Below are 26,315 nucleotides of genomic sequence, written 5' to 3'. Positions count from 1 at the left end.
CTCTCTGTGTCTCAGTGTCCTCTCCTTCTCCCACATCCCACAATGCTTCCGGCCATCTATGCCGTGAAATGTCATCTGTGTTACATTGTTGTTAGTCAGGAAGATGGTGCGGATCCTCTGGCTTCACACCACAGAAATGAGACCAGGCTCAGAGACTAATGGATAATACTTCCCCATCAGTCGATTCTGATAGGAGGAGAAGTACAGGGACTGTGTGTATGCCTCAGTAAAACACAAGTCAGCTGCATTTGGTTGCATTTGATTAATCCAAAACAATAACCCACTTTCAGTATGATATAACCAGACACCTTCACGGCCCCCTCCTCCCTGTCTGTTTCTCTACCTACCTCTTACCTCTTCTCTCTCAGTCCCTGTCCCCCAGGTTAGTTGTGTTGAATCACTGGCTGGATGAAAATAGACCACAGCACTTTTTCTTTTTCATGTTGTCACGGCCATCCCATCATCTTTTCGCTTCGCCTCCTTTCATATATGTCCCTCCACAGGTCCAAGCTTGTCTCTCGAAATTGCGCGTCGCTTCCCACAGATGTTGCCTCCGTCTGCGCTCACTTGGTGCGATCAGTTTGTCTCTTTCCCAATCATCTACGATCGGTGTCCATTTCGATCCCGTCAGTGTCAGTCGACTCGAGGTGAAGAGGAATAATCCATGGTGACTGGATTAAATCGGTCAACCTGTGGCTGCACGTCAAAAATGTGCAGCCACGTAAAGCGTTTGGAGGAAAGAAAGAAAAAAAAAAAAGCCCGCAAAGCCGGACGTCAAGTAACAGTCTTCAGATGATCGGAGAAGCCCGTGATTTAATGTGTGACTCCACCGACTTCCACTCAATCCACAGCTCACTGTCTCCCTAGATCCGTCTCTCACTCTCTCCTCCAACTTCTCTCCCTCTTTCTCCGCCTCCAGACCTGCCGTTCATTCCCATTGGACGGAATCAGAAAGGCGAAATAGGCGCTAAATAAACACATGTCTAATTTGCTGCACTCAGGTTATTTGGAGGTTATTATTTCTGATGAAGCCTCGGAGAACAGTATTTGTAGCTGCTGCCTCTATATTAAACACTACATGGCCCTTCCGGTCGCTAATGGCACCTGTTACGCCCGTATGTGACGCTGGAACTGGTCAAACGCGGGCATTCAAAGAATCATTTTCACATTTGAAGAGCAAATGTCAATACAGTTTTAAAACAAATATACCCATTGCTGCTGCAAGACTATGATGTAGACTACCAAAAAAGGGAGAAAAAACAAACCTTTAACATGTGGTGTGGAGAAGGGTGTGAAGGAGGAAAAGCAGGAGCGGCTCGGTGCGTCTCTGTGCGCCTTCAACTGAGTGCATCACCTCCACACTTGTGTTGTTTAGTGAGTAAACGGAGTATAACAGAACCATCCTTTGGAGAATTGATAGATTAGACTACACCCTAATCTGAGGGTAATGTATTGTCCATTAACTATAATGAATTAATTCATTTTTCGTTTTTTCTTACCTGATGATTGGGGCGGTGAGTTGCCCTTGCAGGAATAAATAAAGTTATATTGTATTGAATTGAATATTGGCTTAATAATAAATGCCTTAAGGGAAACAACAATTGAGGAGGATAATGTACAGGATGTAGCCACAGTTTTTATTTTCACAGATTCACTGGTTTCATTTCAAGCAGACTAATCATTTTATAATTGTAACTCTACAGAGTCTATACGGTGTAATCCGACATAATTAGACTATTCTACCTGTCCTAATCGGTTTAATATTATGGCTCTCTCTGTGCTTTACGCGCGCCCTTAATCGGATGAGCGCAGACGCGGAATTGTGTGGGAGCGGATTAGACGGTTTCTTTATAACAGGTCAGCCTATCCTGCGATTATGCAACCTGACAGACATCAATAAAGCGAATCATATCGTGCGCAGGATGAGTCCAAGTATTTACACAACACCAGCCATATGCTGGCGCCTCGCTCTCACAGCTAATGTGGAGGGAAGACACACAGGGGTCCAGTAATGACGGAGAAAAGGATGTCATTTTACCGTATGTTTGAATCTAATGTCATATCTGTTTGTGTTTTTGTTTGTATGTTGTCGTTTTTTTTTTTTAAATTCTCTAAACGCTCGCGTCTCGTTGAATCTGACAGCGGGTTATTTTATCTATTTCTTCTTCATGAGGGGGGAAATAAAAGCAGTAATGTGTTGCTTCCGCCCTGGGCTGATTCGTGATAGGTCAGTGATGGAGACTGGCTGGTTCAACAAGCGGTAAATTCTTCATAGAATGACCCGGAGAAAGGTCAAAGGTCAGGCGTGCACCATCTCAGGTCAAAGCCATTGCATTGGCTGGGGACAGAGAGGAAGAAGTAGGTCAGAGAAAATGTTCATTTTGAAGTGTATTTACACTTCTGTATTTGTCGGACCTGTTTCAGACAAAGGAAGATATTTTTTATATTTATATTGCTGGATGTTTGGGATCATTTGGTTAAGATAAGGAAGAGAAAGGTTTGGCCCCTTCGGGAATGTAGAGCTGAAACTGAACCTTCAGTAATCATCTAGTTGATCAACAGAGTATTGATCACCAACAATTTTGATTTTAACCTAATTAATCATTAATTGAATTTTTCAAGCAAAGATTTTCAAATGTTCTCTGGTTCCAGTTTGACTAAATTTTTGAGGTTGTGCTATATTTCTGTTTTGTATAATTGTAAAATCAATCAGATCTTTAAGTTTTTGAACTGTTTGTCAGACAAAACAAGACATTTAAAGAAACTGAGTGTCTATTTGTACCCTGGTGCAAATAGCCAGTTTGCATATTTTACATATCAAACAATCACTTAATTAATAAGTTAGATAACATAATCAGGATGAACGTAACCATTAGATGCAGCCCTGAAGGAATGAATGCAGTGGATAAGTTTAAAACACAAACGTGTGTGTGTGTGTGTGCTTGTGGAGGGTTAGCTCATGTGATTTGGATCTCACCTGCACAGTTGGTATATTCCTCCCATTTATGTTTTTTTTTAATGTCATCTGCTCAAATAAAGAGACTACATTTTGTAAAAGAATAATCATCATCTGGGCCAAACTTTAATGTTCTGGTAGCAGTTTCTTCACAGCTGCTCTGCCAATCAAACACAGCAGAGAAAGTAAGAGACAGAGAGAGGGAGAGAATGGACAAACAATACAATACAATAAACCACCGAAAATGGAAAAAAGGCTGCCAGAGGCTCAGGGGGACATTAGGACTGACAGAAAATAGAAATGGTAGCAGGCCACACTGTATATCTTTCACAAGTCTTAATATTGTCGACAGAGGTTAGGGGGCACCAGAGAAAGATGGAGAGTTTGGAGCAATGAAAGCAGAGGGGAGTGACACACAGGAGGAATGATGGGCCCATTGAATGAAAAGGTTAGTCCACAGTCCTGCCCTGCAGTATACGTCAGATGTATGGTGTGAGAAATATGTGAACGAGAAAGTGAATAATAGAATACAAAGAGGAATAATAAAGTGGGATGGCAGTTGCCATGCCAACGCTGTAGTATACAGATGAGCTCTCACTCCACCTGATCTATCTCTCGTTCTCGTCTCCCTCCGACTTTAAAGCCACATAAAGGCTTGAGTACAGGAAATGATACTGCATGAATCACATAAAACTTCTAAGTGACACTACAGGCGGGTAGGAGGGGTGGTGGGTGGTGGTGGTGGTGGTGGTGGGGGGGGAAACAGAGGAGGAGAGCGATGTGTTATGTGTGGAAAATGAGATGTAGAGGAAATTTGAGAATTTGGACCGGGAGGCTCATAAGTGAACGGAGAGAGGGATTGATTAGATTCTGACCAAAAGGACAAAATACCCTCTCACCACACACACACACACACACACACACACGCACACACACGCGCACACACACACACACACCTTTAAGTAAAACAGTAGAGATACCACATAGCACAAATGTCCCATTTCAAATAAAAGCCCTGCATTCAAAATTTTACTCAAGTAAAGTTGCAAATGTATTAGAACCAAAATGTACTCGAGTATTAAGGTATATAGTATAAAGTGTAGTTTTCATCCAATAGAAACTCTGGAGTAAAGTAAAGAAAAACAGAATTGAACTGAAGTAAAATGTATTGAATATGTAGTCAGGTCAGTCAAAGCAGAAAAGGAAATGGAGAAGCAGATTTTTCCTTTTTCTGGGAATCAGACACATCTTGTAGACCAGTAGATTTATGATAAATGTCAGACGAGTGATGAGTAATAAGTAATGAGTGTATTGCACAGCTGCATGGCTCTTGTTAATAAACCACTGGGCTGGCCCCACTCTATCAGACATGCTCTAATCGTTGCCTACACTGGCTCCACTGTATCCTAATGGCTCAGACTGCATTAAGTACAGTGGCCCTGAGAGCTCAAGGCGCTGCAACTTCAAAGTACTTAAGCAAAAAGACAAAACGCAAGCAAATTAAGAAAACATCCTCATCACTTTGGCGACACGTGCAGCATTGGGAAAACACACTTCAAATACACGAACGCACCGCAAATTCAGACAAGGACAACAGAAGTGTTTCCAGAGGACATCGATGCTTGTTGTCGGGGTTTATGACCCATGAAGTCGGGTGTTTTCTAAATGCCGTGCATGTGTTGTCAAATTTATGAGGACATTTTCTTAATTTGCTTGTGTTTTGTCTATTTTCATGTGTTTTCTTAAGCTGGAGTGCCGTGAGCTCTCAGGGCCACTGTAATTAGGGGCCAGGCAGCTGTGTAGACTAACACAGCCAATTCAGATGGATCTCTGCGCAGCAAACAACACTCTGATCTGCCTGCTTGAGAGAGACTAATCAAATACGAAGGATTGGAGACTACAGAGTGTAAAAGATACAGAGGAGGGTGGGGGGGTGGATGGTGGAGCTTGCAGAAGAATGTGGGTAATGTGTCCGCTCTCCCATTTAAGTGGTGAGCAAGCAGTACGGAACATCTCGCCTCCAAACAACTGTGCCCTTTTAATGAAAGGACTGACACACATGCAAACACACACGCACACACAGCATATTGACACAACTTTATTAGACCATATGTCTGTCAGAAATTGTACCAGACACCAAACAAAATACTCGCCTCTCCATGTCAGGTCTTGTTTTATAAGATCTACAATATTACATGGAGGTTGGGCTTTTTTCACCCCTGAGTGAAGGGTCCATTGGTTAAGTGTGCTGCTTCCTAGTGTGTGCAGCTGTCACGTTACTAATATTTGGAAGTGTTTGAAGAGTTCAGAGGCTAAGTACAGTTTCACAGTGTCAGCATGATAGCAAAGTGTATACTGTGGTGGTGCTGATGTACTGGTGTTTGTGTCAGCCGTCTCCTGACTAAAAGCTAATAGTCAGCAGACTAGTGACACTGCTGGGTTTCCACTCATACACACTTTTCCTGTCACTTCAACATTCAGGTCCTTATTTTCCCTCTCTGAGGTTTCAGGGGTGGCTTCATGTTTTTTTTTTTTTTTTTTTTTTTACGTCAGATACCGGACAGTCAGTCTCCTCCTGGAGTCCCTGAAGCGCACCAGTGCCCAGGCAGATCAGTCGCTGTTCCAACCAGGCGAGGTGATTAGCTTGGCTTTCTCTGAAGCCACCTATCACAGGGCCAGAGATAATGGCGACATTATGTTCCCAGTTGCCACTCACTATCCAGATGATGACTGTGTCTGGCCAGTGCTCCTTTGCTTTCAACATCCCTCCTTGACACCATCTGCTCCGCCTTGCCCAGCTCTTCTGGAACAACCTCTGCTTGTTACCTGTCCTCAAGTGTGTGCAAGAGTGTTTTGATATGCTTTTCTGCTGCCTCGCCAGGTTTCGTTGCCACAGATGCCACAAGAGCCGTACAGGGATTCTGTGTGACATGGATTGAAGTTGGAGACTCACCCTAGCCTGATAATTAGGGAGAATTGCCATTTATTTTCACTTTATTATTACAGTCATTATACGTGTTGTTTTACCCTTACCAGTCAGTTTCAAATAACATTATGTCTTACCGACTTCCTTTTCAGTGGACATAGTAGCTGTAATCATGGTTGCTAATAGTAGTTAGCCTAATGCTTAAGAGTCGTTATTTCTGCATGTTGATTTTACAAAACCTTGTACATCGCTTTCATTCTCCCAATCTTTTTATCACTGTTTTCCATGAATGTATCTATTTTTAGTTCTACTGAAAGTGTGAAAGTTTGGGTATTTTTTATGCTTTTATTAGAGATTTGACAGTAGAGAGATAATTGGGGAGGAAGACATGCAACAAAGCTCCCCAGTCAGACTCAAACCATGGATTTTCATTATCAGGGACTTGAATCCCTAGGCCTGAATGTAGTTAGGAGCTAACTATGTAGGAAGATGGCGAGCCCATTAGGAATCCCGTCTACTAAGCTCTAGTTGGTTGATTGTTCCTCCAAATGGCATTAGTGAGCACAACACCAGACCAGTCTGAATCACACAACAAATCTGAAATGTGCAATTTAGATGCCTCGAATCAGGCTACCATTACCCGTCTCCTGAATCTGTCCACTGATCAACTGCAAGAAGCTGCTCCCCTCGTCAGCCAACGCCGGCCTTTCTTCTGTTGATTGAAATGCCAGTTATAGTCCTGAGAGGCAAATTTAGGCACAGGTAGCAGGGAGTCAAGGTCTCAAGCCTTTTGACAAAAGGAACGTTACATTTTATGCTACGTGTCACTCTTGATTGAAGAGGCAATTGGCTAAGTATGTCTGCGAGTGCGTGCAGCTGTCCTGATAGTAACATTTAGAAGTGTTAAAGGACTTCAGGAGCTAATTACAGTTTCAAAGTGTCAGCATGATAATAAAGTTTATGCATGGTTGCTGTTTGTGTGCGTGTGATTCTGCAATGTGCCTGACTCAGCTGTCTCATATCTTTCAGCTCAGTGACACTGTCTGATATATTCCTTAACAAAATGAAGTGAATTTTACTAGATCTACTAGCTGTAATGTGCCATTGTAGTAGGGACCATGGTGTTATGGTACAGTGTGATCACTGTAATGGTACTAATTACCATTCAGCAGTACTACATTTGTCATTATTGTGGCATTATGGAAACACTAGCCCTGTGCTACTATACAATGCCATGTGGAGAATAACCACCATAACATTCAACACTTAAGAGGAGAAATACTACAAAGAACAAACACCTTAAAAGTAAATTCCAAACAGCCAACCATCCAATTATTTGTCGTAGTTAAAAAGGCATCATAGCATAAAAAACGCAAAACCTTATTGACAATGTACCAGAGATAAAAGCAGAATTTCTCAGTGCAGTGAAAGCAGTATAAAGTTTGAAACGAAAGCACTCCAGCTCCTCTGTACTAAAACAAAGAGCATCTTTGTCAACAAAGGAGCTTTCCCTCATTACCAAACTCTGCCCTCCTGACTCTAGCCTCCACATACGTCACTTTCCTAGCTGTGTAATTCGTCTGATAAAGGCAATAAATTCATATAATATTCAGTATACTGTGTTCCTCACATGTGGCCTGATGGTATGGTTGTCATTTGGCCCATTTGTTATTAGCATGTTCACCATTTTAGTTTAGCATGTTAGCATGTCCTCATGGTGGCACCATGAGGTCAGTGGCCAGTATCATGGCAAAATATTTGTACCCAACTGAAAATACCATCCATTACCCTCACAGCACCATGATACTCTTTCATGGCCCATCTTTTCATTCCTAATGCTTCATGGACTTGAGGCTCGATCCCTCCTGTCACACCTTTGATGGCCATTGTAAATTTGCAGCGGACTTCACAGGTTCTTGTGATCTTGTGTTTTCTTAGCGTAGCTTGTAAGCCATTTCTCCCCCCACTCAGCCTTCACGTACTCCCTCCTTCCCCTCTCTCACTGGAGAACATCGATTGGGCTCATTTAAGCCCTTCGGTCTGGACTAATATTTCACCCCATGCAGCCCGGATCCACTCGTCCATCCTTCCCTCCATCGTGCTTTACTCCTCTCTCTCTATCATTAGTCCTGCCCTCCCACCATTCAAATACTTGACAGGAGAGATAATATGAATCCAACTTAATGGGTGGAGCTCCTGTTTGAAACAAGCCAACTTAAACATGCATCAATATATGTTCACACATGTTAACTAACACTGATTGATTTCTTAGCGTAAGTGTGGAGGCACTATCACACCAACTGGTAGAACCACTATCTGTATTTTGTTTCATCACAAACAACTACTGCTACACATCCTCCTCTAATGACACAGGTGGTTTGGGGGAGATTAACAATAAAATTATTTATGAGGCACTACTCTGATTGGCTGGCAATATTACTGCCACCATCCTGTCTCTTGACAGAGACAATTGCTGCTGAACTGGAGAAAAGACTGAATCTACTGCCACACAGAACTGATTCAGAATTAGACACTGAATATAACTATTTGTTCTCAGTGAGAAATCACACCAAGCGACAGCTCTACATGACTTGTTCAAATGTTCTGAATGTTATCGAATCACATTAAGAAACAGCGTGGGTATTATCCAGTGTCATGATTTTACAGCACATAACATCTCTGAGAGATGACACCAAGAATAAAGACATTTTTACCATAATACTCTCCTCGCTATGATATGATGATATGATTGGTATATTATTCTGTTTATTTTGAAAATATGATGTTCCCTCTGACCAGCCCAGGGTGTACCCCGCCTCTCACCCAAAGTCAGCTGGCATTGGCTCCAGCCCCCCTGCGATCCTGAAGGATAAGTGATATAGACAATGGATGGATTTCCCCTCTTACTATCACTACCCCATTGGTCTAATTTTCATTTGTCTTTATATACATCTATGTACACTTTTGATGCATCTTACATGCTGCTTGCTTGCACTGGTACTTACTGTACTCACTGAAAATGAAAGCAAAGGATGATAAGCTTGTGAAATCATGAAATTAACGTAAGGAGCCCATATAATACATAACATAATCTCATCTATATAGATAAAATAAATATCAGGGCTGCACAGATTTTGCTAAGGATAAGGAAACACACCTATAAATTTTGTCAAGCATCCTCTATGAATATCAAGTCACCTGCGACTCGTCAGTAGCATTTCTCCGCTTGCATGTACAGCCTCTGGCCCTAAGGTGAGGACACGTTTCCATCTGCTGATCCTTTGGAGCATTGCAGTCAAGTAGACTGGAGCTAAACGCCACCCTGAGGAAATTAGCATCGCCTGCTCTTTCAAACTTTAAACAAAGAAAGTCTATTTCCAGTGTTAGACCTCTACATTTTCAGGCCTTTAATGATCCATCATCCAGCAAACCCCCTTTTGAAGGAAGTAGAAAGTAGAAAAAGAAGTAGGTGGTAAACAGAAAGCATCTAACAAGACGCAAACACCAGGCACACATCACTCCACTGAAACATTGCTACTTATTTTTATTTTTTTACTTACTTTTGTAGTTTCCAAATGTCATTGGTAAAAAAACAGCATAGTCATTGCAGTTTAATTAAAACATCAGGAAAAAAATATAGAAAAGCAACTGTAGATGATTTACAAAATATATACATTAAACCTATACATATACATACACACACAGACATACTGTATATACAGCATTAAACTCAAAAATCACTTTGTACAAACAGCGGGGTCCAAAAGTCTGAGTTCACCACCAAGAATGGGACATTCTAATGATAAAAACTAAAAAATACATATAAAATAATCTCCTTTAAAGCTTCTTCAAATGCATTTAGAGCTAACTTTAATTACGTCATCTTTAAAGAAATGTATCAAATACTATAAGCAATTTATTTTGCTATATTATGTCTTATATGTGTAATTACTGCTGTACCTTGATCAAAGCAAACTGACGGGAAAATGCATTCCACGTTTTTAAGTCTTTATTAAGAGAAACAACAGTATATATAGATATCACTGCTGAAGACGGTGACAAATTCTTCAGATAAAATTTGAACTTTTAACACCGCAGGGAACACGCCAACTACACACTGACCAGAGAGGTGCCACTCTGTCCTACAGAGGCATATCATCGCTTCAAGATTAAAACCATTTGAAAGAAGAAGAAAAAAATGTCTCTGTACATGCATCAAAGCCACATTAAACCGTTGCAAGTACTGTGGAGTGATGATTCGCCTGAGAAATGCAGTTACTGAGCCTCCAACAGAACAAACATCTGTGATGGCTAAACCTGTACAGTACATCTCTGACATGTTTTTTTAATTAGAGTGCTTGAGTAATGAGGCTTTTCAAGCGCTGCCAAAAAACAAAACAAACAAAAAAAACCTGCATTGTCCAATGCAAATGCTGTGCTGTGCTGTGGACAGAGTGAATACTGAGAAACCTCGAAGTTCAAATACCTTTTACTTACTGCATTAACAAAATTAAAAAAACAAAACAATATTTTGATAAATAAGTTATTTGACAAAACATTTGTGTTAGTTTTCGAATAAATGATTTTCTGGAACTGGACTCGGGCTATTGGACCCCACTGTATGTCTGTGTGTTCATGTATTTGTATATACCTGATGTATATATTGCACCATCCATCTACACGTAACCAAATCAACAACAGATAACACACTCTCCTTAGACAACAAAAATGTCCCCACGTACTCACAGTCCTCAAGAACTGGCCATGCAAGAGAACCTAAAAGCCTTTTCTTATCAAGCTCTAAAAAAAAAAAAAAACTATATGCGGGCAGGACAGTTGAGACTTTCCACGGCTCGCTAGCATGGCCAGCTACTGACGAACCTACTAACAGGAGTGAAGAAAAAAGAAAAAATACTCACACACAAGAACACAACATAAGAACAGAAATACTTTACTTTTGGAGTTATTGACAATTCTACGTATATAAAAGCACATAACACAGAAAAATGATGAAACTGGTCAAAGGGGCGCACTGACCTATGCAATGCTAATGGAAACGACATGTTGACAGCTGAGGGTGCACAGTAAGCTTAAATTTCACTCATAAATGTTCCTTGATTGAAGGCTTCAGAGTATGTACAGGAGCTAAAGCTAAAGCCTGAAATGATGGACAGTGAATGTTTGGTTAGTCACTGACCAGAGATACTGCCAAAAGTTGGCATTTATGTTCTCATGTGCAGCGAACGCTTCTTGTGTACAATGTGAGCTGGGACTGTGATGAGCAAGGACTAATTTCCAAGTTTACACGTGACATCTAACTAAGGAGAGTGCAATTTTCAAAAATCAAGATTCCTGCTGAGAGCGTCCTGTTGTTACTGCTGGCTGTCCTTAAATCAGCTGCTTGTGTTTCCATGCAGTAGAATACAGGGAGCAGAAAACAATAATAAGCACTTCATGACAGAGGACGTCAGCTCTAAATTTACTTAATCACAATTACAAGCACTGCTACAATGACAGGTCATATTAGGTTGAATGCCAATTAGCAGTACTTGTCAGCTACTCAAGCTCTCATGGCAAAATTAGACAAACCGTGATCCAAAGAAGCCAAATCAAGTGGGTCCAAACTGCAAATGCAATGGTCAAAGAACCTGCAAAAATAAGTTCACATATCAAGTAGAACAATGGAAAAATAATGGCAGCATATGCCAAACACTAAAGACAAAAGAAAGACTGAAAATACAATTTGAAACAAATCCACATTTATATGCAGCATAAAGAAAGCTGACAACACAGTAATTGTTTTGCAAACTAACACAAGTCAGATTTGTAGCAGTGTTTACCGTGAAGATTTACTGACTGAAGCTAAATCCTTTTTCATGTAGTGTTTACATTATTCTGTACACCCTGTGGATGTCTCCTTAGCTCTCTGTGACCCCACTCATCCTTCAGGCTTTTCCTTTGTCATCTTCCTCTCATTTATTCTGTCGCTTCCCATCACTCTTCCTCTGAAGCCTTTAACCATGTTTCATCAGAATATACAGCTCTGGCCACTGGCTATCCATTGTGTGATTGTCCTTTTGTTTTTTCTTCACATCCACCCTTTCAATCTGCCGCTGCCTTGTGCTTTTCTTACTCCATATATTCATATAACCCACTTAATAATGCATCCTGCACTGTTCTATGCCTCCTCTTGCTTGTACTCCATTGCTCCTCCGTTTCTACTGCTGCCATATCCCACAGGGACACTTGCTCCATTGTTCCTGGTTGCCTCCCCTGCCTCAAAGCTCTTCTCCTCCAGCGGCTTGCCGATCCAGGCGCCGTAACCGTGAACGCTGAGAGCTCGGAAGAACTGCTGCTTGGCTAGCTGGAAGGACATGGCCGACATCTTGGCCTGGGAGTAAGAGGGCAGGGAGAGGAGGTCCATGCGGCCACTCCGTTGGCACAGCGATTGGAACAGACCAAACAGGTTGGACTTGGACACTCTGGACACACTCAGTTTGTTCCTAAAAGGGAAGAAATTAGGAGGTTCTGTAATTTAGTGTTGTTAGTTTGATCGATGTTATGATGATCAAAAACGTATACAAAATGAAAAAACAATCATATTTCAGGTAAACTTTTTAGTGGCATACTGCACTACTGGGTAAATCCATTTAAATTCTTTATCTCTTCTTAGGCAAAGAATTGACTTGAATCTGTGGTGGGTTAATACAAAGTTATTGCTAGCCACTAGGGAAAGAACAGCAGCACTGCACAGCGTAAATAAGTTGTTCAGAGGACGATAACCGGGTATAAAAACAAGCCAAAGTTAGTTATTGATAAAAACAAAGTGTTACTATCAGGAGCAACGGAATGTGGTTTAGTTACATACCCATCCAATTTGCCTTTGGTCCCATCCAGCACCTCCACACTCTGCTGGTCTGGAAAGCTCCAGTTCACACTGGACTCCTTGGTCTTGCCTGTGTGACGTGTGGAGTCATACACACTCACCCTGCCCACCTACAGACAGGCAGGTGGTGTGGGAGAAGGGAAATGAGGGAGAAAGACCATATTTTGTTCAGTTAAGTTAATTTAGCCCTTCGCTGTGAGTCAGCAATTCCAAACAGAGCATGTAAAATTTGTTGTGTAATGCATTTTTCAGTGTGATGCAGCTGTCCACCACTGTGTCGATTAGGGTTGGAACATTCAACCAATGTCACTGATGTGTAAATGAAACTCAAGAAAGGATTCAAAAATGGGGTAAAACAGGGAACAAACTGAATTGTGCTCAACTGCCAGCTACTTTATTCCTCAGGCATTTTGCCCGGCGGCATGACAGTGACCTACGTGCTTTTTGTTAATTGATGGATGAGTCAAATTTACAGAAGATGAGAAATGAAGAAACAGTTGTGCAGGCACAACTCTGGCGGCGTAATTGATTAATTTACTGAGAATGACCTCAGTGCTCCTGATTTATGTCCACATGTGACATTGCCAAAAACGTATGCAGTTACCTCTGGGTGGTTTAACGTGAAGGGACTAGGGAGACTTTGGACGAATGCTTCCCCGTCTCGGGCCAGCCGACAGCAAACGGCACGTGTCAGATGCCCATGGCTGTACAGATATCCTGACAGATCACAACAGCAGAAACAAGTTGTAGAACAGATTTGAGACAAGAAACAAAAGTGAGAATTCATCCAATCTCATTGCTTTTAAGATACAACGGTATGTTTTACCAAGGGTGATAGACTTCAGGTAGATGGGGTGCAGGAAATGGGTGAGCAGCGCCCCCTGCAGACCCAACACGTTCCAGCGCAGGATCTTGTCACTGCAACTCATGGTTCGCAGCCTCTCACCGTGCTGGATGCCGTCCCACGTGGGCACAATGGCACTCGACTCCACTGGGATGGTGCCCTCGCCTGGCACATGCAACAACACACACACAGACAAAAGGTCACACGTCTTGCTCACAGATGAGGGAGTTGAATCATGTGCACTGCAGAGATATACTGAAGACAGAGATAACTGAGGACCGATGTGTGTCAGTCTCATCTCTCACCGTTCTCCACTTTGGTGCGGAGCTTGCCCTGCTTAGCATTCTCAAACAGAGGCTGATGGCCCTCGACATCATCGCCTGACTCACTGCATGACTTGTCAAACAGAGCACCGTCCCCACAAGGTGCAGTGCTATTGATGAGAGAGAAAGAAGAGACATGAGGTATTGATATGACACATAATATAATGACGTGCAGCTAAAAACAGGAGAGACCACATTGATCCAAACATGAAACACTGATGTATCTAAGTGATGGACAGGACAGGGATGAAAGAAGAGGAGAACAGAGGGGGAGGTGAACAAGGAGAGACAACATCTGATACTCCCACCTGATGTAGAGGTGAAAGGTGATGTCAGATTTGATTTGCAGTTTGTTTTTCTCCGCTGGCTCAAATATACTGTCGTCTGTACCATCATAGTGCTTGAGCAGTTCACTGTACAGAAACCTGAGAGGAAAGAAGATGGTGAGTTCGATTCATAAATAATGTCCAGCAGAGGAGAGGGTTCTTTTCAAAACTGGGAGAGAAACATTGATAAAGAGCAAAATCTGTTTCTACCGAATAAATCCTCTTCTGGAGATGATTTCCGCGTGGCAATCATTAACAGTCTCCCCTTTAAGGCTCAGCTCTTCCCCTTTAACACAGCGATTTCCTGACAGAAAAAAAAAAAAACACATTCAATGTCAAACAACACAACAATGTAACGCCTCTCGGTTCTGCAGTGACCTAGTTCTGTTTTAGCTTTCCGACAGTGCATGACTCTGAGCACAGAAAGCCATAAAACGTCCTCACATCATGGAAAAATGCAGTGACAATGTATTTATTATGCTGCAACTCTATTCCTTATACTCCCCGTTATTACCATCTTCTTTTGCTTTATGGATTATATGCTAAAGGAAATGTATATACCAGTTCCGAGGCTGACAACAGTCCCCAGGCCCTCCCCTCTCCTCATGACGATGGTGGCCAGAATCTTGCGTCCCAGGAGGCTGTGCTGGATACGTGTGGTCAGGGCGTTGAAACGCTGGTGACTCAACATCGCTATCTGGTCATGTAATGTGCTGCCACTCACTGGAAGCTAGAGAGAGGGATGTATACGGGACAGGACAGGCAGAAATCGAAAGGAAATGGGAATTATTTAACATTCAGTGTATCTGATGAAAATACCATAGTAAATTATTGATTGAGGAAACACTTATGCAGTCAGATGTAATATTTGTATGTTTAATGTTTGCATGCTGTCAATACAAACTATAAAGCTAAAGCCTGGAAGGAACCACTGAAATCGAAACAAGGAAATATGAGTATTCACGTCACCCAAAATCACGCTGTACGAATCTTCAGGTTATCGTCTGCATGATTCTTCAACAGGGAAACAGTCTATCTTGCAATGTCTAGAGCACAGCACAGCTCTCACCTGCAACCTTGGTAACCCTGACAACGGAGTGTCACTCCCTATCTAGAGAGTGCCAGTCTACCCAAAACAATCGGACAGCTAAACTGTGCTCCAAACACAGAGACAGGGCTTTTCCAACTTCAGGTCACAATTCGGTCTGAAGGCCATCGAACTGTGACCCAGGAAAACTCACGTGCCCAGATTCCAAAAATTCCTTGGCACTCTGGGTGCATTTATTTAGGTTAGTCAGATTTTAACTGAAGCTACAGGTCAAGTGTCCACATGAACATTTATACCGTTATTTAGTCAACGGTTAATCAAGTACATGCAGATGTTGTCTGTGATCTCATTGAGGCTCAACCTAACCCTCTTGCTATGCCTCTAATATTTCTCTCACTCCATCACGTACTGCCGTATCCCCATGCTGAGCCAGACAAGGCTCTTTTGATGTTGGTGCAAATTAAGGTTTCATGACAGAAAAAGAGAAAACACTGAAACGCCAGTACCTCAGCTGGGATAAGCTCCCCAGTGCGGGCTGCCCTCTCAGCCTCTCCAATCAGAACCCGTAGAGCGGCATCCGCTGCTTCGTGTTTTCCCTGCTTCTTGTTGGATGCACACACTGGAGGGAACCAGCGTCCGCCCAGCTTGGCCTGGTAGGTGAACCTGAGTAGGTGGTGCAAAGAGAAAGTCAATCACAGGAGGATTTTTAGGGTTTCTTCAATCACTTTGAGAACCAAAGATTCCATTGTTGTTTAAAAAACATTGAAAGGTAAACATGAATATCAATTTGAGCATTTTTAAGAACCTGTCAAGTGTTGTTGCAACTGAAATCAGAAAAAGGTATAAAAACCTTTGTTAATGTTCCAAAACTTCATCATCAATAATCAATCATCATATGAATCTTTTGCTCAGGTACACAAAGAACACATTTTTAGTACATCATAACCCGGACAGTAAGATCCTTCCGTCCAACACGTGCATGTTCATTGCGTTTTTGTGCATTCATGCAGTTCACACATACTTACTTGGGCTCATGTGGTGGCCCAGACTGGCCCACCAGTCGGATCTCAGCGGCAAAGCCCCGAGCTCTAGCGTACTCGAGAAGACCTGATACTGCGTTGTTGTTCAGGTGGTTGATGAGGTCCCCAACCCCTGCTTCATGTGCTGCTCGCAACTCATCTGCAGTCAGAGGTGGCAAAGAGGGACACGTAGTCCCAGAACCACTGCCATCGCTATCACTGGAAGAGCCCAGGGGCAACTGAGGCTGGAAAAGAGAGAAGGGAGTAGGAGTAGAGGAAAAACAGAGATGCGAACGGTGTTGAGCAACTGAAGCAGAACAGTGTGACAAAATCATCTCTTTCACCCTGAATTATCTGTTGTTTTCACAAAGTCATTACATTTATATTAGGGATATGCAAATCCCTTCTACTTCCTTCCAAATGAGCAACTTGAGTTATTCTCTGGTTTGCACTTCCTCACCTTGTTGAGCTGCAGTCTCCCATCAGCCATTAATTCTTTGACAGCCTCCTCTGCTGCCAGCTGGCGGGCTGCCTTCTTGCTTGGAGCTGAGGCCTCTGAAAACAAGTTCTCTCCGACCTTCACCCTGTACATGAACCTGAACACAGGACCGATAAAGTGAAAAGGGTGGAAAGACAGAAAGTGGTAGACTATTCCAGATTCCTGACTTATCACATTTAGATAAATAAGGGGATGTGACAGTGTCACAGTACCAGCAGAGCCTACGGTATACTAGTGATCAAGACAGATGCATGCAGCTCTTCTGGAAAACGATTGAAGGAAAACAGTTGCTCATATTGTATCTCTCAGTCTGCTGAGTGGATTATCAACAGAACTAGTGGTAAAGAGAGAATGGACAGAGATGGTATTGTGTCTTTGTCAGCTGACTACAGTACTGAGGAGAGAGTGACCAGAAATAGCTGATCAACAGCTTCCCTGAGGGGGAAATGTGTGACCACAAGGCAGCTAGCAGTGTGGAGGAGAACAACATGAGATTCAGTGGGAGGTGAAGGAGCCAGTACCTTGGGTCATGTGGTGGGCCTGCCTGCCCGGTGATGATGAATTCGATGGGTTTCCCGCTGCGCTGGCTGTACTCCATCAGGACAGACACTGGATTCTTCCCACCAGGCAGAGAGCGGGACAGTGGCTGGCGAGGTCCCTCCACCATCCCCATCCCTTCCCCGCTACTACTCCCACAAATTCCCCCCATGCCTTCAGCCGACCCCTGGTCGACAGTGGAGGAAACCAAAATATATTGCAATTGAGGATGCTTTTTGAATAAAATAGCAACTGAGTGACATTTTTTTAACCAGGGCTGTGAATCAAAATGTTGGCCTATACAATCTCTTAAACTTGACGCATGTATATTGACACTTGTGCCGTTTACAGTGTCTGCTCAGGTGTGTTAAATGTAGTGCTCTCTTCTCACATGCCAAGTGCCTGACGATTCTCAGGTGTTTAAAGCAATACTTGACAGATTTAAACACAGTTGAGCACAAACTTACACTGGTGTCTGGGAGTAGATCCATCACTTGGTCCATACTGGCAGTATTTCCCTCGTCCCCTGTGCTTGCCCCTCCCTGCATCTCTCCGATGAGAATGCGCAGGGTGGCTGCAGCGGCATCCTTTTTTGCAACCTTCTTGCTGGAAGCCTCTGCGACGGGAAACAGCCTCCCATTGAGCATCACCTGCATACGGAATCTGACAGAGAGCAACAGAGAGAAAACATACAAATGAGACACAGTGATCTGTCAATGCGTGATTAATTGAGCAGCTACAATTTTCTGAGACTACTGTGTTGCATAACAAGCAAACTAATTTTCATTCTTAATTGGTAGCATCATACGTCTTCATTAAGGCAGATTTATTTCTCGCAGGCTTTGAATCGATAGGTTTGTCAGCAGGTCTTTACAGGAGGTAACAAACATGCGGCTGGAAAAATAAAGTTATTCATAATGGAACAACAGATAGCATTTCAACACCCCAAGCCTGTAAAGTGTTATCCAGCTGGGATGGGTGAAAGCTTGTGTATTTGAAGACACTTCCAAGTGTTACTCTTAAGATGCATTGATCAAACTTTTTCTGTCCCAATGCCTTACCTCAGAGTATCAGCTTATAAGCATTACTGCGCTGATATCTCTGCTCCCTTTTTCCCCCATATAAAAAACTACATGGAACTAATTGGATTCAGTTTTATGTAAGGTAAACTGAAGCAAGTGATTACTGCGGACTTAATTAATGTAGCTGGTATAAAGACATTGACCAAACAGTGTATTTAATGTAGACTGGTAAATACCTGTTCTACTTGGCTCTGGTGCCTCACTAGTTAAATCTCAATAGCACGTCATGAATAAACAGACAATGATTAATTCACTTCACCCCTTGTATCAGTAACAAGCAGAGCAGATTATATGACCAACCTTGGGTCGTGAGAGGGTCCCGACTGGTCAAGGAGCAGGAACTCACAGTTCTGGCCCAGATACTGGGCATACTCCATGAGGCCGCTGACGGGGTTCTTCAGCCTCAGCTCCTGTAATTTGGCCCACAGGTTCTGTGGAGGTGGAGCAGCCAGTGACACGGCTACAGTTCCCACGGCGTTGGCCTTCTCTGCTGCCAGTTTCTCAGCATCTGTCTCTCTGCGAATGGCGTTGAGGAATTCTGGGATGTCATCAGTGGCCCACTGACCTTCGTCTGCCTCCTCATCTTTACATGAGGTCAAGGGGGGGGGCTGGAGGGAAGACTGCGACTGAAAAGGGAAAAACAGATGCAAAGGAGTCAATAAAATGAGGATAGAACTCCAAGCTTGGTAACCTTAGCTGAATACACCTAGTAAAAAGATGCTTCACATCCCCCAAGAACAATTTGTTGCCTTTCTCTTAAAAAAGTTTCACAATTTGCATGCAACCATGTGAGTCTGTCCAGCAAATATATGTGGATATATAGATGTAAATACATGAAGCTTGTGAGCTTTGCTTAGCATAAAGCAGAGATAAAGTTTGGTTGATGCTGTGATGTATTATAGAGTGGGAAATATTTTTAGCCACTAAGGTTAAACTATCTTGGTTGAATAGAATCCATTTTGTTATTCATGGATGTGTTTTGAATTTTAATTCACATTTGTCCGACATACTGCCACGCTCTTGTTATGACCAACCTCATTTGAATGAGTCTTCACCCCTGTATTTGCTTTGTTTGCAGCTCACTGATTTGTCATGTTTAAGGTATCCTATGTTCATAAGAATATATTCACCTTAATACTGTTTAAAAATACAAAGCAACATTTTACTTACCGCTTCACTTCGACTTTGCTCGGGCATCCAACCCTCTGGAAGTGGCAGTGATTCGAGGCCTGGTATTGGTGGTATTGGTGGCGACGGCAGAAAGACGGACCCCCCTCCCTTCTCTTCCATTCTGGTTTCCACTTCCATTCGAGCCTCCTCAGCTTTGCTGCTCTGTGCGGCTTTAAGGCTCCTCTCCATTCTTTCTCTGCGGCGGGTGGAGAGCTCCCAAGTGGGAGGGTTGACTTCTCCATTCTTAATGACTTCACCTTGCTTCTCAAGGGTGTTAAGGGTAGGACTGACCTGCTTGGCATTCCTAAGACCCAGATTTTTGGCTATGACAAGAGCAGTTGCCTCCCGCGCCTGCAAAAGGTAATGCAGAACTCGCTCCTTCTGGTCTGTCATTGTGGGAAGCTTAAGTTCCTGATCAGGAGAGCTGGTAGTGCCGGGATGTCGTTTCTCCGGTTGTTGACCTTTTGCTGGTGACTGGGATTCCTCAGAGTCAGATGACTCTAAAGAGGAGCAATTAGAAGAACTGGATTCTGTGTCAGAATCCTCTTCTTTGGCCTGTCCCCTGTTTTCTGCTGTTTCTGTTTTTAGATCAACCTTGGCCTCAGGTTTTGGAGGGTGCTCTGAGCTGACACACAGATGGGAAGGTGGACTTTGCACTTTAGAGTTTTGATCTTCCTCGCCTCTGAGAGGTTCTCTGTATAGAGTCCACTCCGGAGGGAGTTGTCCTTGCTTGGAGGCTTTTTGTGAGCGCTCCAAAGAGTACAGAGCCTTGTTGACTATCTTTTTAGGCAGACGAAGCTTTTTGGCTAGCAATTTTGCAGAGATACTCTCACTTGGTCTCAAAACAGCCAAAGCCCTGTGAACCTGGTCCTGAATATCAGGAGTGAGAGTGATGTTAACTTTAGTAAAACTCGAATTTGAAGAGCTGCTGGATGCAGAACGTCTGTCAAACCTTTCTGCTATCCTGTTGGGCCTGTCTTGATGAAGGGACAAACTCTGGAAAGTGTCATACAGAGAGTCTGTTTGGGCACACCATTGTCTGTTGGAATAATGGCTGTGGTTTTTACCTTGTAACTGGTTTTGATTCAAGTGTCGAGGGCCTGGGGTGCCTTGCTGGGCTCTTATACTGGGCGAGTATATGAAACCCTGGTCCTGACAATAGCCACCTCTGCCCCTAGGGTTGCTGTTGGTGTTTGGATATCTACTGTAGCCTGACTGGGGCTGGTATGAGGAACTCGGTGGCCTGCCGGGTACCACGCCCCCACCCCCTCCACGTGGACTTGCTCTGAACTGTGGTGCCTCTGAGCTCTGTCCTCTCAGGAACTCTATCTGTTGGTACTGAAAAGAATTGGGAACAGGGTTGGGACCGTGATTGTGATTATGTGAGCTGTTATGGGCTGCTGCTTTAGGGACCACTTTATTGTGGTTTGGTATGGGTGGAGCGGAGGGGATGAGAGAAGGAACTGGGGGCTGTATGGGCACTATGGGATGGGCAGGGCTATTATAATAACTTGAATATGGGATCTGCTGTGGGCCAGGTCTAGGGTAGAATGAGGCTGGGCCAGGTCTGTGATAATTCTCCTTGGCCTGGAGGTCGGGTGGTGGATGCCTGTGGTAGTGTTCTTTGGATGGCCCTCCTCTACCTCTGCTCATAGCGCAGGGGTTGGGCGTGAAGGGGGCCGGTGCAGCTGGCTGTGCAGCGTCTGTATGAGTGTACGTCCTCAAGCACAAACAAGCAGACCCTGATGGAAAGTCAGGGCAGGCCAATTGCACACTGAAAGCACCTGAAACACAAACAAAAAAAACAAAGTTAGGACAATATTAATAAACATACATACATGACAGTAAGGTAATTCAATACTTGGAAAATTAGCTGCAGTTGGGAGAGTAAAAGTAACTGTTGTTCCAGCCAGTAACACAAGTTTAGGTCCTGCTGGCGAGTCTCCAACATGCACCAGTGTCCTTTGATAGGTGAGTGACTCCATACCCGTTTTCAAGGACACAGTTTTTAAAGTCATCCTACAATCTTGCCTTCCTGCCATGCAGTATATATACATATACATACATTGGATATTATGGGGAAAAAATGAAGAGCTCTAAGATACGCTGACACTGTCAGCTGTGTACATCTTCAGACTATAGCCTGGGCAGTCTACAAGGATACTGCAGGGTGACACACTGTCTCACCCAGTCACACTGAAACTTAATCCCAGGGTAAAAGGATGGTGATTAATAATTCAGACCTTCTTGTGACTATTCTGTTTTATTTCTGGCCTTACAAATTATTGCTGGATCTGGATCCATAACGGAGAGGAAAAGTGAGACAGTGATGCAGACAAAAAGGACAGTTCCAAGGACACAAGACTGTAAAGGGCTGCCTGTCAGTGACAAGCTGTGGACAGAAAACCAAGCAGTTCCCAGCAGACAGTCCTGACTGTAATGATAAAGGTTTTGCAGAGCTAGATTTAGTCCTTTCTCCAAAAAACAAAAACACAAATGAAAAGGTTTACTGAGTAGCAATATAGATCCTTAACGGTACAGCAAATAATTCCAATATCCTTCTATGGTGCAACAGACATTGATTCAGCCTCAAGTGTCATACCTGACAACACTCAATGATGTCTATATCAGTGAGACTGACAACATGGGGACACCCAATACTGAGTCAGGTTTCATCCCCTCTGGCCCAGTCAGCATAGCTGGTCTGTCACATAGAGCTGTGCAGGCCAGAACTCCGCCACATTAATAGAGAACACCACAGTGTTGGTGCATCACGGTAATAGGGGCCGACAGGGCCGGCAGCCCAGGGGCCAAACAGGGCTGGAGCTGACTCATCTTGACCCTGATGCAAGGCAACAGTTGACAGCCAAAATAACAACGTTGTGTTTTTCGGGATCTGCTGTCATCACGCTCCTCCGTGTTGGGCAGAGGCACCAACAAGACAACCCATTTACCAACCCAAGAACCAACTCCTCATGTCAAGACACAGTTAAACGCCACCGGCACACAGCTTGATGTTCAAAGTGACCCCCCACCCTCCGTCACTGAGACCTTTGAGTCCGCTGTCATGTCAGCAGTCAGGAGGGAGACCCGGTACATGCTCCGAAGTCGGTCCACATTGAACGCCACAGCTACAGGTAGCACGAGGCCCAGTGGGCTCACAGACTGTTGTGGATCTCACCTAGAGCAGCTCAAATGACAAATGACAGAGGCAGCGGTGGAAAAGGGTGTCGAGCTTAAAAAGCCTGTGGTCCTGCAGCTTCCCGGTGATCAGAGGACTAAAAAATTATTTCCAACGCGGAGGGTAAACTTCAGGATGAACCAGGTCCTTCACGGATGGAAACACGTGTGGTGTGGCTCGCTTATATACGTTTAGTCGGTGCTGTAAAACGCGTTGCTTATCTATTGCAACATGAAAGTTAAGGAAAAGGCCACGGCCTGATTTAAAGTTAAGTTTCGTTTTCATTTCTAACCAAAAGTTAAGTCTCTTTTGTTGGTCACGTGACCGGCAGGAGGCGCACCGAGGGCAGACGGACGGACTCACAGACACGATGGGCGGACGAGTCTACAGAGTATGAAACAGTGGTGAGGCTGCAGCTCCTCTGTGACTGGCTTTAAGTTTTGATGTTTAAAGAGGTCGCTCTGCGGTCCAACTCAAACAATCCATGTACCGGTGTTACCGCGGAGCCACAAGGACATCCTCCCTTGGATGCATGCTGTATACGGCACACTGTGGCAGAGACGGCAGCACATGCTCAGATCAGATTCTCACATTAAAAATAAAACGGAATGGAGGAGACTGATAGTAATGCAATACATTTTGGGAGATACAAATATCACAGCAAAACGCTGATATCTTGTAACAGGATTGTGACAGGATGGAAAAAACAACGCAAGAGTACTATAAGGTGAAGGTCACTATTATACACAAGAGTAGCGCAGACACATGCTGCGCCTACAGGAACTATATCACCCCTTTTCACACATGCATACCTTTTCTAACAACATTGCGCGCACAGTTTAACCCAAACAAAAGGTATGACTACATCCAAGTTAAACTTCCCATCAGTGAGCGACTTCCAGCCATTTAGCTTTCAGTAACTGCACCAAATTACAGAAGATTTATCAGCACATTTAATTATGAATGGAATGAATGAATGTCTTTGTCATTGTAACAGGTACAACGAAATTGAAAATGGGTTACTTTAATTCAATCAAATCTGTTCCGATTCAATTTTCAACTAAAATCGTCTGAGATATGTTTACAATCGTTTATCTTGATCAAGTACAAACGTGCAACGCTGCAATTGAAAATACTGGATACAGTCAATTAATATTACTAAAGCTATTTCATCATGTAGCGTTTGGATGCAGATAGATAGATAGATAGATAGATAGATAGATAGATAGATGATAGATAGATAGATAGATAGATAGATAGATAGATAGATAGATAGATAGATAGATGATAGATAGATGATAGATAGATGATAGATAGATGATAGATAGATAGAATAACTGGACGACACAAACTAATGCAATGATGAAAGTTAGACAGCAAACACTGAATAGGCTTTTTGCCACTTTGAATATATTTATCGTTGGAGTTTCTGAGAGTCACAACAGATGGACACACATTTCAAAAAGGGTGCAATCATTTTCGGAGGATTAATCAGTTGCATGGCAATGGACGGAAGTCGTAGCTAAGCTAGCTGTTATCGTTTGCTTTTGACTTCTGATGGTTATTCTTTGATGGGACATAAACCTCATAAGGTGGACGGCTAAAGGTCGGACGTGATGCTTAAATTTAATTTAAAAAAGCCCCGAGACACTGAGATTTCTAACTTTCTGAATGTGTTACAGTAACGCCTCTATTAAAGGGCAACGTGTGTCGCTAGCAGCAGCCAGCTGAACATCGTTCCTCCTCCAGCTAACGTTAGCTAGCCCGTTAGCTCCTCACTGGCAGCAGTACACCGCACTGGCACTGCACCATTTCCAACTACAGCCTGCAGCACTGCCAGTTCCTTCTCTGTTAACCGAACACACCCACACCACTCTTCAGCCAAGCCATAAAAATGATTTAAAGAAGCTTAATCGCTCTAATCGATTACCTTGACTTGCTGTGTTTCACCTCAGTGGGCTCTTGCTGGTGTGCAATATTTTAATGCGGTGATAGAAACAATCAAAGAACTGGTGCGCGAAGTAGTGACGTCTGACGCTTGCGACCACAGCTGCACGTCGCATGTTGATGACGCAGCCTCGTTGGCAAGGTTCGGATAAGTTTTAGACGCGTCCTTCGCATGCTTCCGCATTTTGGGTCGGATGTGTGTACGAAGGGGCTGCACAGTGTTACTGCCATGTGATACAACAAAAATTACATTTACATTTGAGGGAATTTTCTCCAGGACCGTAGGATTTATTAATCTGAATGAACTGTAGTTTACACGTGGTGGGCACTCAGCCTATATATAGTTTATTTCTCTCTTTCTTACTTGTGGTTTAGCAGTCTGATTGCTGTGGGGAAAAGGTTATTCAGCAGTCTGTGTCCTTTCCCCCGATGACAGGAGAGAGAGCAGGCGTGGAGAGGGATGGGAGTGCGGGAGTTTGTGATGCAGTGTTGTGTAGTAGTAGTTTAATAGTGGCACTGATTATCTTCTCTGCTGTACTCGCACTCCTGTTCAGTCCCTCCCTTTCATGTGAATCTGAAAGAATTCCAGGCATTGGCAACAGTCTTTAAAGCCCCTTTTCCGTCATAATTTGTCAGCCTCATCTATGGATGTGAGTAGCACTTGAAAATTGCTGCTATAATGAGGTAGAGACCTGCCTACATCTTCAGAACAGAGCAGCCCACTGTTATTACATTCTAAACTTGAGTAAGGCCTCATTCCATATATGCACTAAAATAGTTCCCCTCCTAAGCCAAACCATAATAATAATAATTGGAGAACTTTGGACTCATAACAAATGTGTGTATAATGCAGTAAGCTCTCAAGAGACTTTAGATCATGTCTGGTGAGATAACTTTTGCACTTTACAAACATGTCCAGTGGGTGTCAGCATTGCTCTGTGAATGTAATGATGCCAGGTTTGACTAGTTAAAAGGCATCAAGCAGCTTTCAAATGCTCCTGGCTGGTGTAAATTAGAAAGTGACAGAGCTTAGAAGCTCTTCTAAGAGCTTAGAAGTGTTAAATCTTTCAGTATGTTTGGACTGTTTAATAATGTCTGATGAGCCCTGTATGTCACTTGTGTGTTTATACACAACATTGTTATTTTGTGCCCTTTATCCTTTCTCAATCTTTGAGTTAAAGACAGACTGCTGCAACTACATAATCCCCTGAATAGACTCTCTCAAAAGTCCCTCTTGAGATCCCTCCCAGCTGCGGAAAATACAACAGCGAGCAAGTCCATGGTAAAATGACTGATGTGATGACAGATAAGTGCATATCAGAAAGTCTGCAGGAACTGATGAGCAGAGAGGCATGAAGGGTGAGTTTAAACTGTAGGTCAGGCTATGTCTAGCTCTCAATATCTGAGTGACTCCAACACACAGCATCTCCTTCTTCAGAGGAGTATTCGTTTCACTGCATCCCTCACCCACTCTGTCTCTCCTGCTCTCCCTTCCTCTCTCTTTCTCCTCTCTGCCGCTGCTGTTATCACACTCTCTCCACTTGTTTTCTACAACCTCTTCTTCCCCTTCC

General features: G+C 43.3%; 2 protein-coding genes across 2 annotated transcripts in view; both read right to left on the bottom strand.

The window, feature by feature from the left end:
• kcnn3 (potassium intermediate/small conductance calcium-activated channel, subfamily N, member 3) overlaps positions 1-432 on the bottom strand; it is a 45,052-nt gene extending 44,620 nt beyond the window's left edge. The window contains exon 1 of the mRNA XM_070835504.1: positions 355-432. The gene's annotated coding sequence lies outside the window, so the exon portion shown is untranslated. The remainder of the gene's footprint in view (positions 1-354) is intronic.
• An 8,989-nt stretch (positions 433-9,421) lies between these two features.
• adar (adenosine deaminase RNA specific) lies at positions 9,422-24,788 on the bottom strand. The gene is made up of 16 exons (XM_070835047.1): positions 24,728-24,788; positions 19,617-21,400; positions 18,747-19,072; positions 17,832-18,027; positions 17,349-17,551; positions 16,789-16,924; positions 16,335-16,573; positions 15,816-15,972; positions 14,823-14,991; positions 14,472-14,565; positions 14,244-14,360; positions 13,918-14,045; positions 13,595-13,777; positions 13,373-13,485; positions 12,751-12,878; positions 9,422-12,385 (listed from the first exon to the last, which is right to left on the bottom strand). Exons 2-16 carry the CDS (start codon positions 21,267-21,269, stop codon positions 12,061-12,063), a joined length of 4,167 nt encoding a protein of 1,388 aa, XP_070691148.1. The 5' UTR covers positions 21,270-21,400; positions 24,728-24,788; the 3' UTR covers positions 9,422-12,060.
• Positions 24,789-26,315: the final 1,527 nt, after the last annotated feature.

Source organism: Pempheris klunzingeri, chromosome 8 (assembly GCF_042242105.1).
Source record: "Pempheris klunzingeri isolate RE-2024b chromosome 8, fPemKlu1.hap1, whole genome shotgun sequence".
Taxonomy (NCBI): domain Eukaryota; kingdom Metazoa; phylum Chordata; class Actinopteri; order Acropomatiformes; family Pempheridae; genus Pempheris; species Pempheris klunzingeri.
Note: the sequence above shows the minus strand (reverse complement) of the source record. Positions and strands in the feature narration are given on the sequence as shown.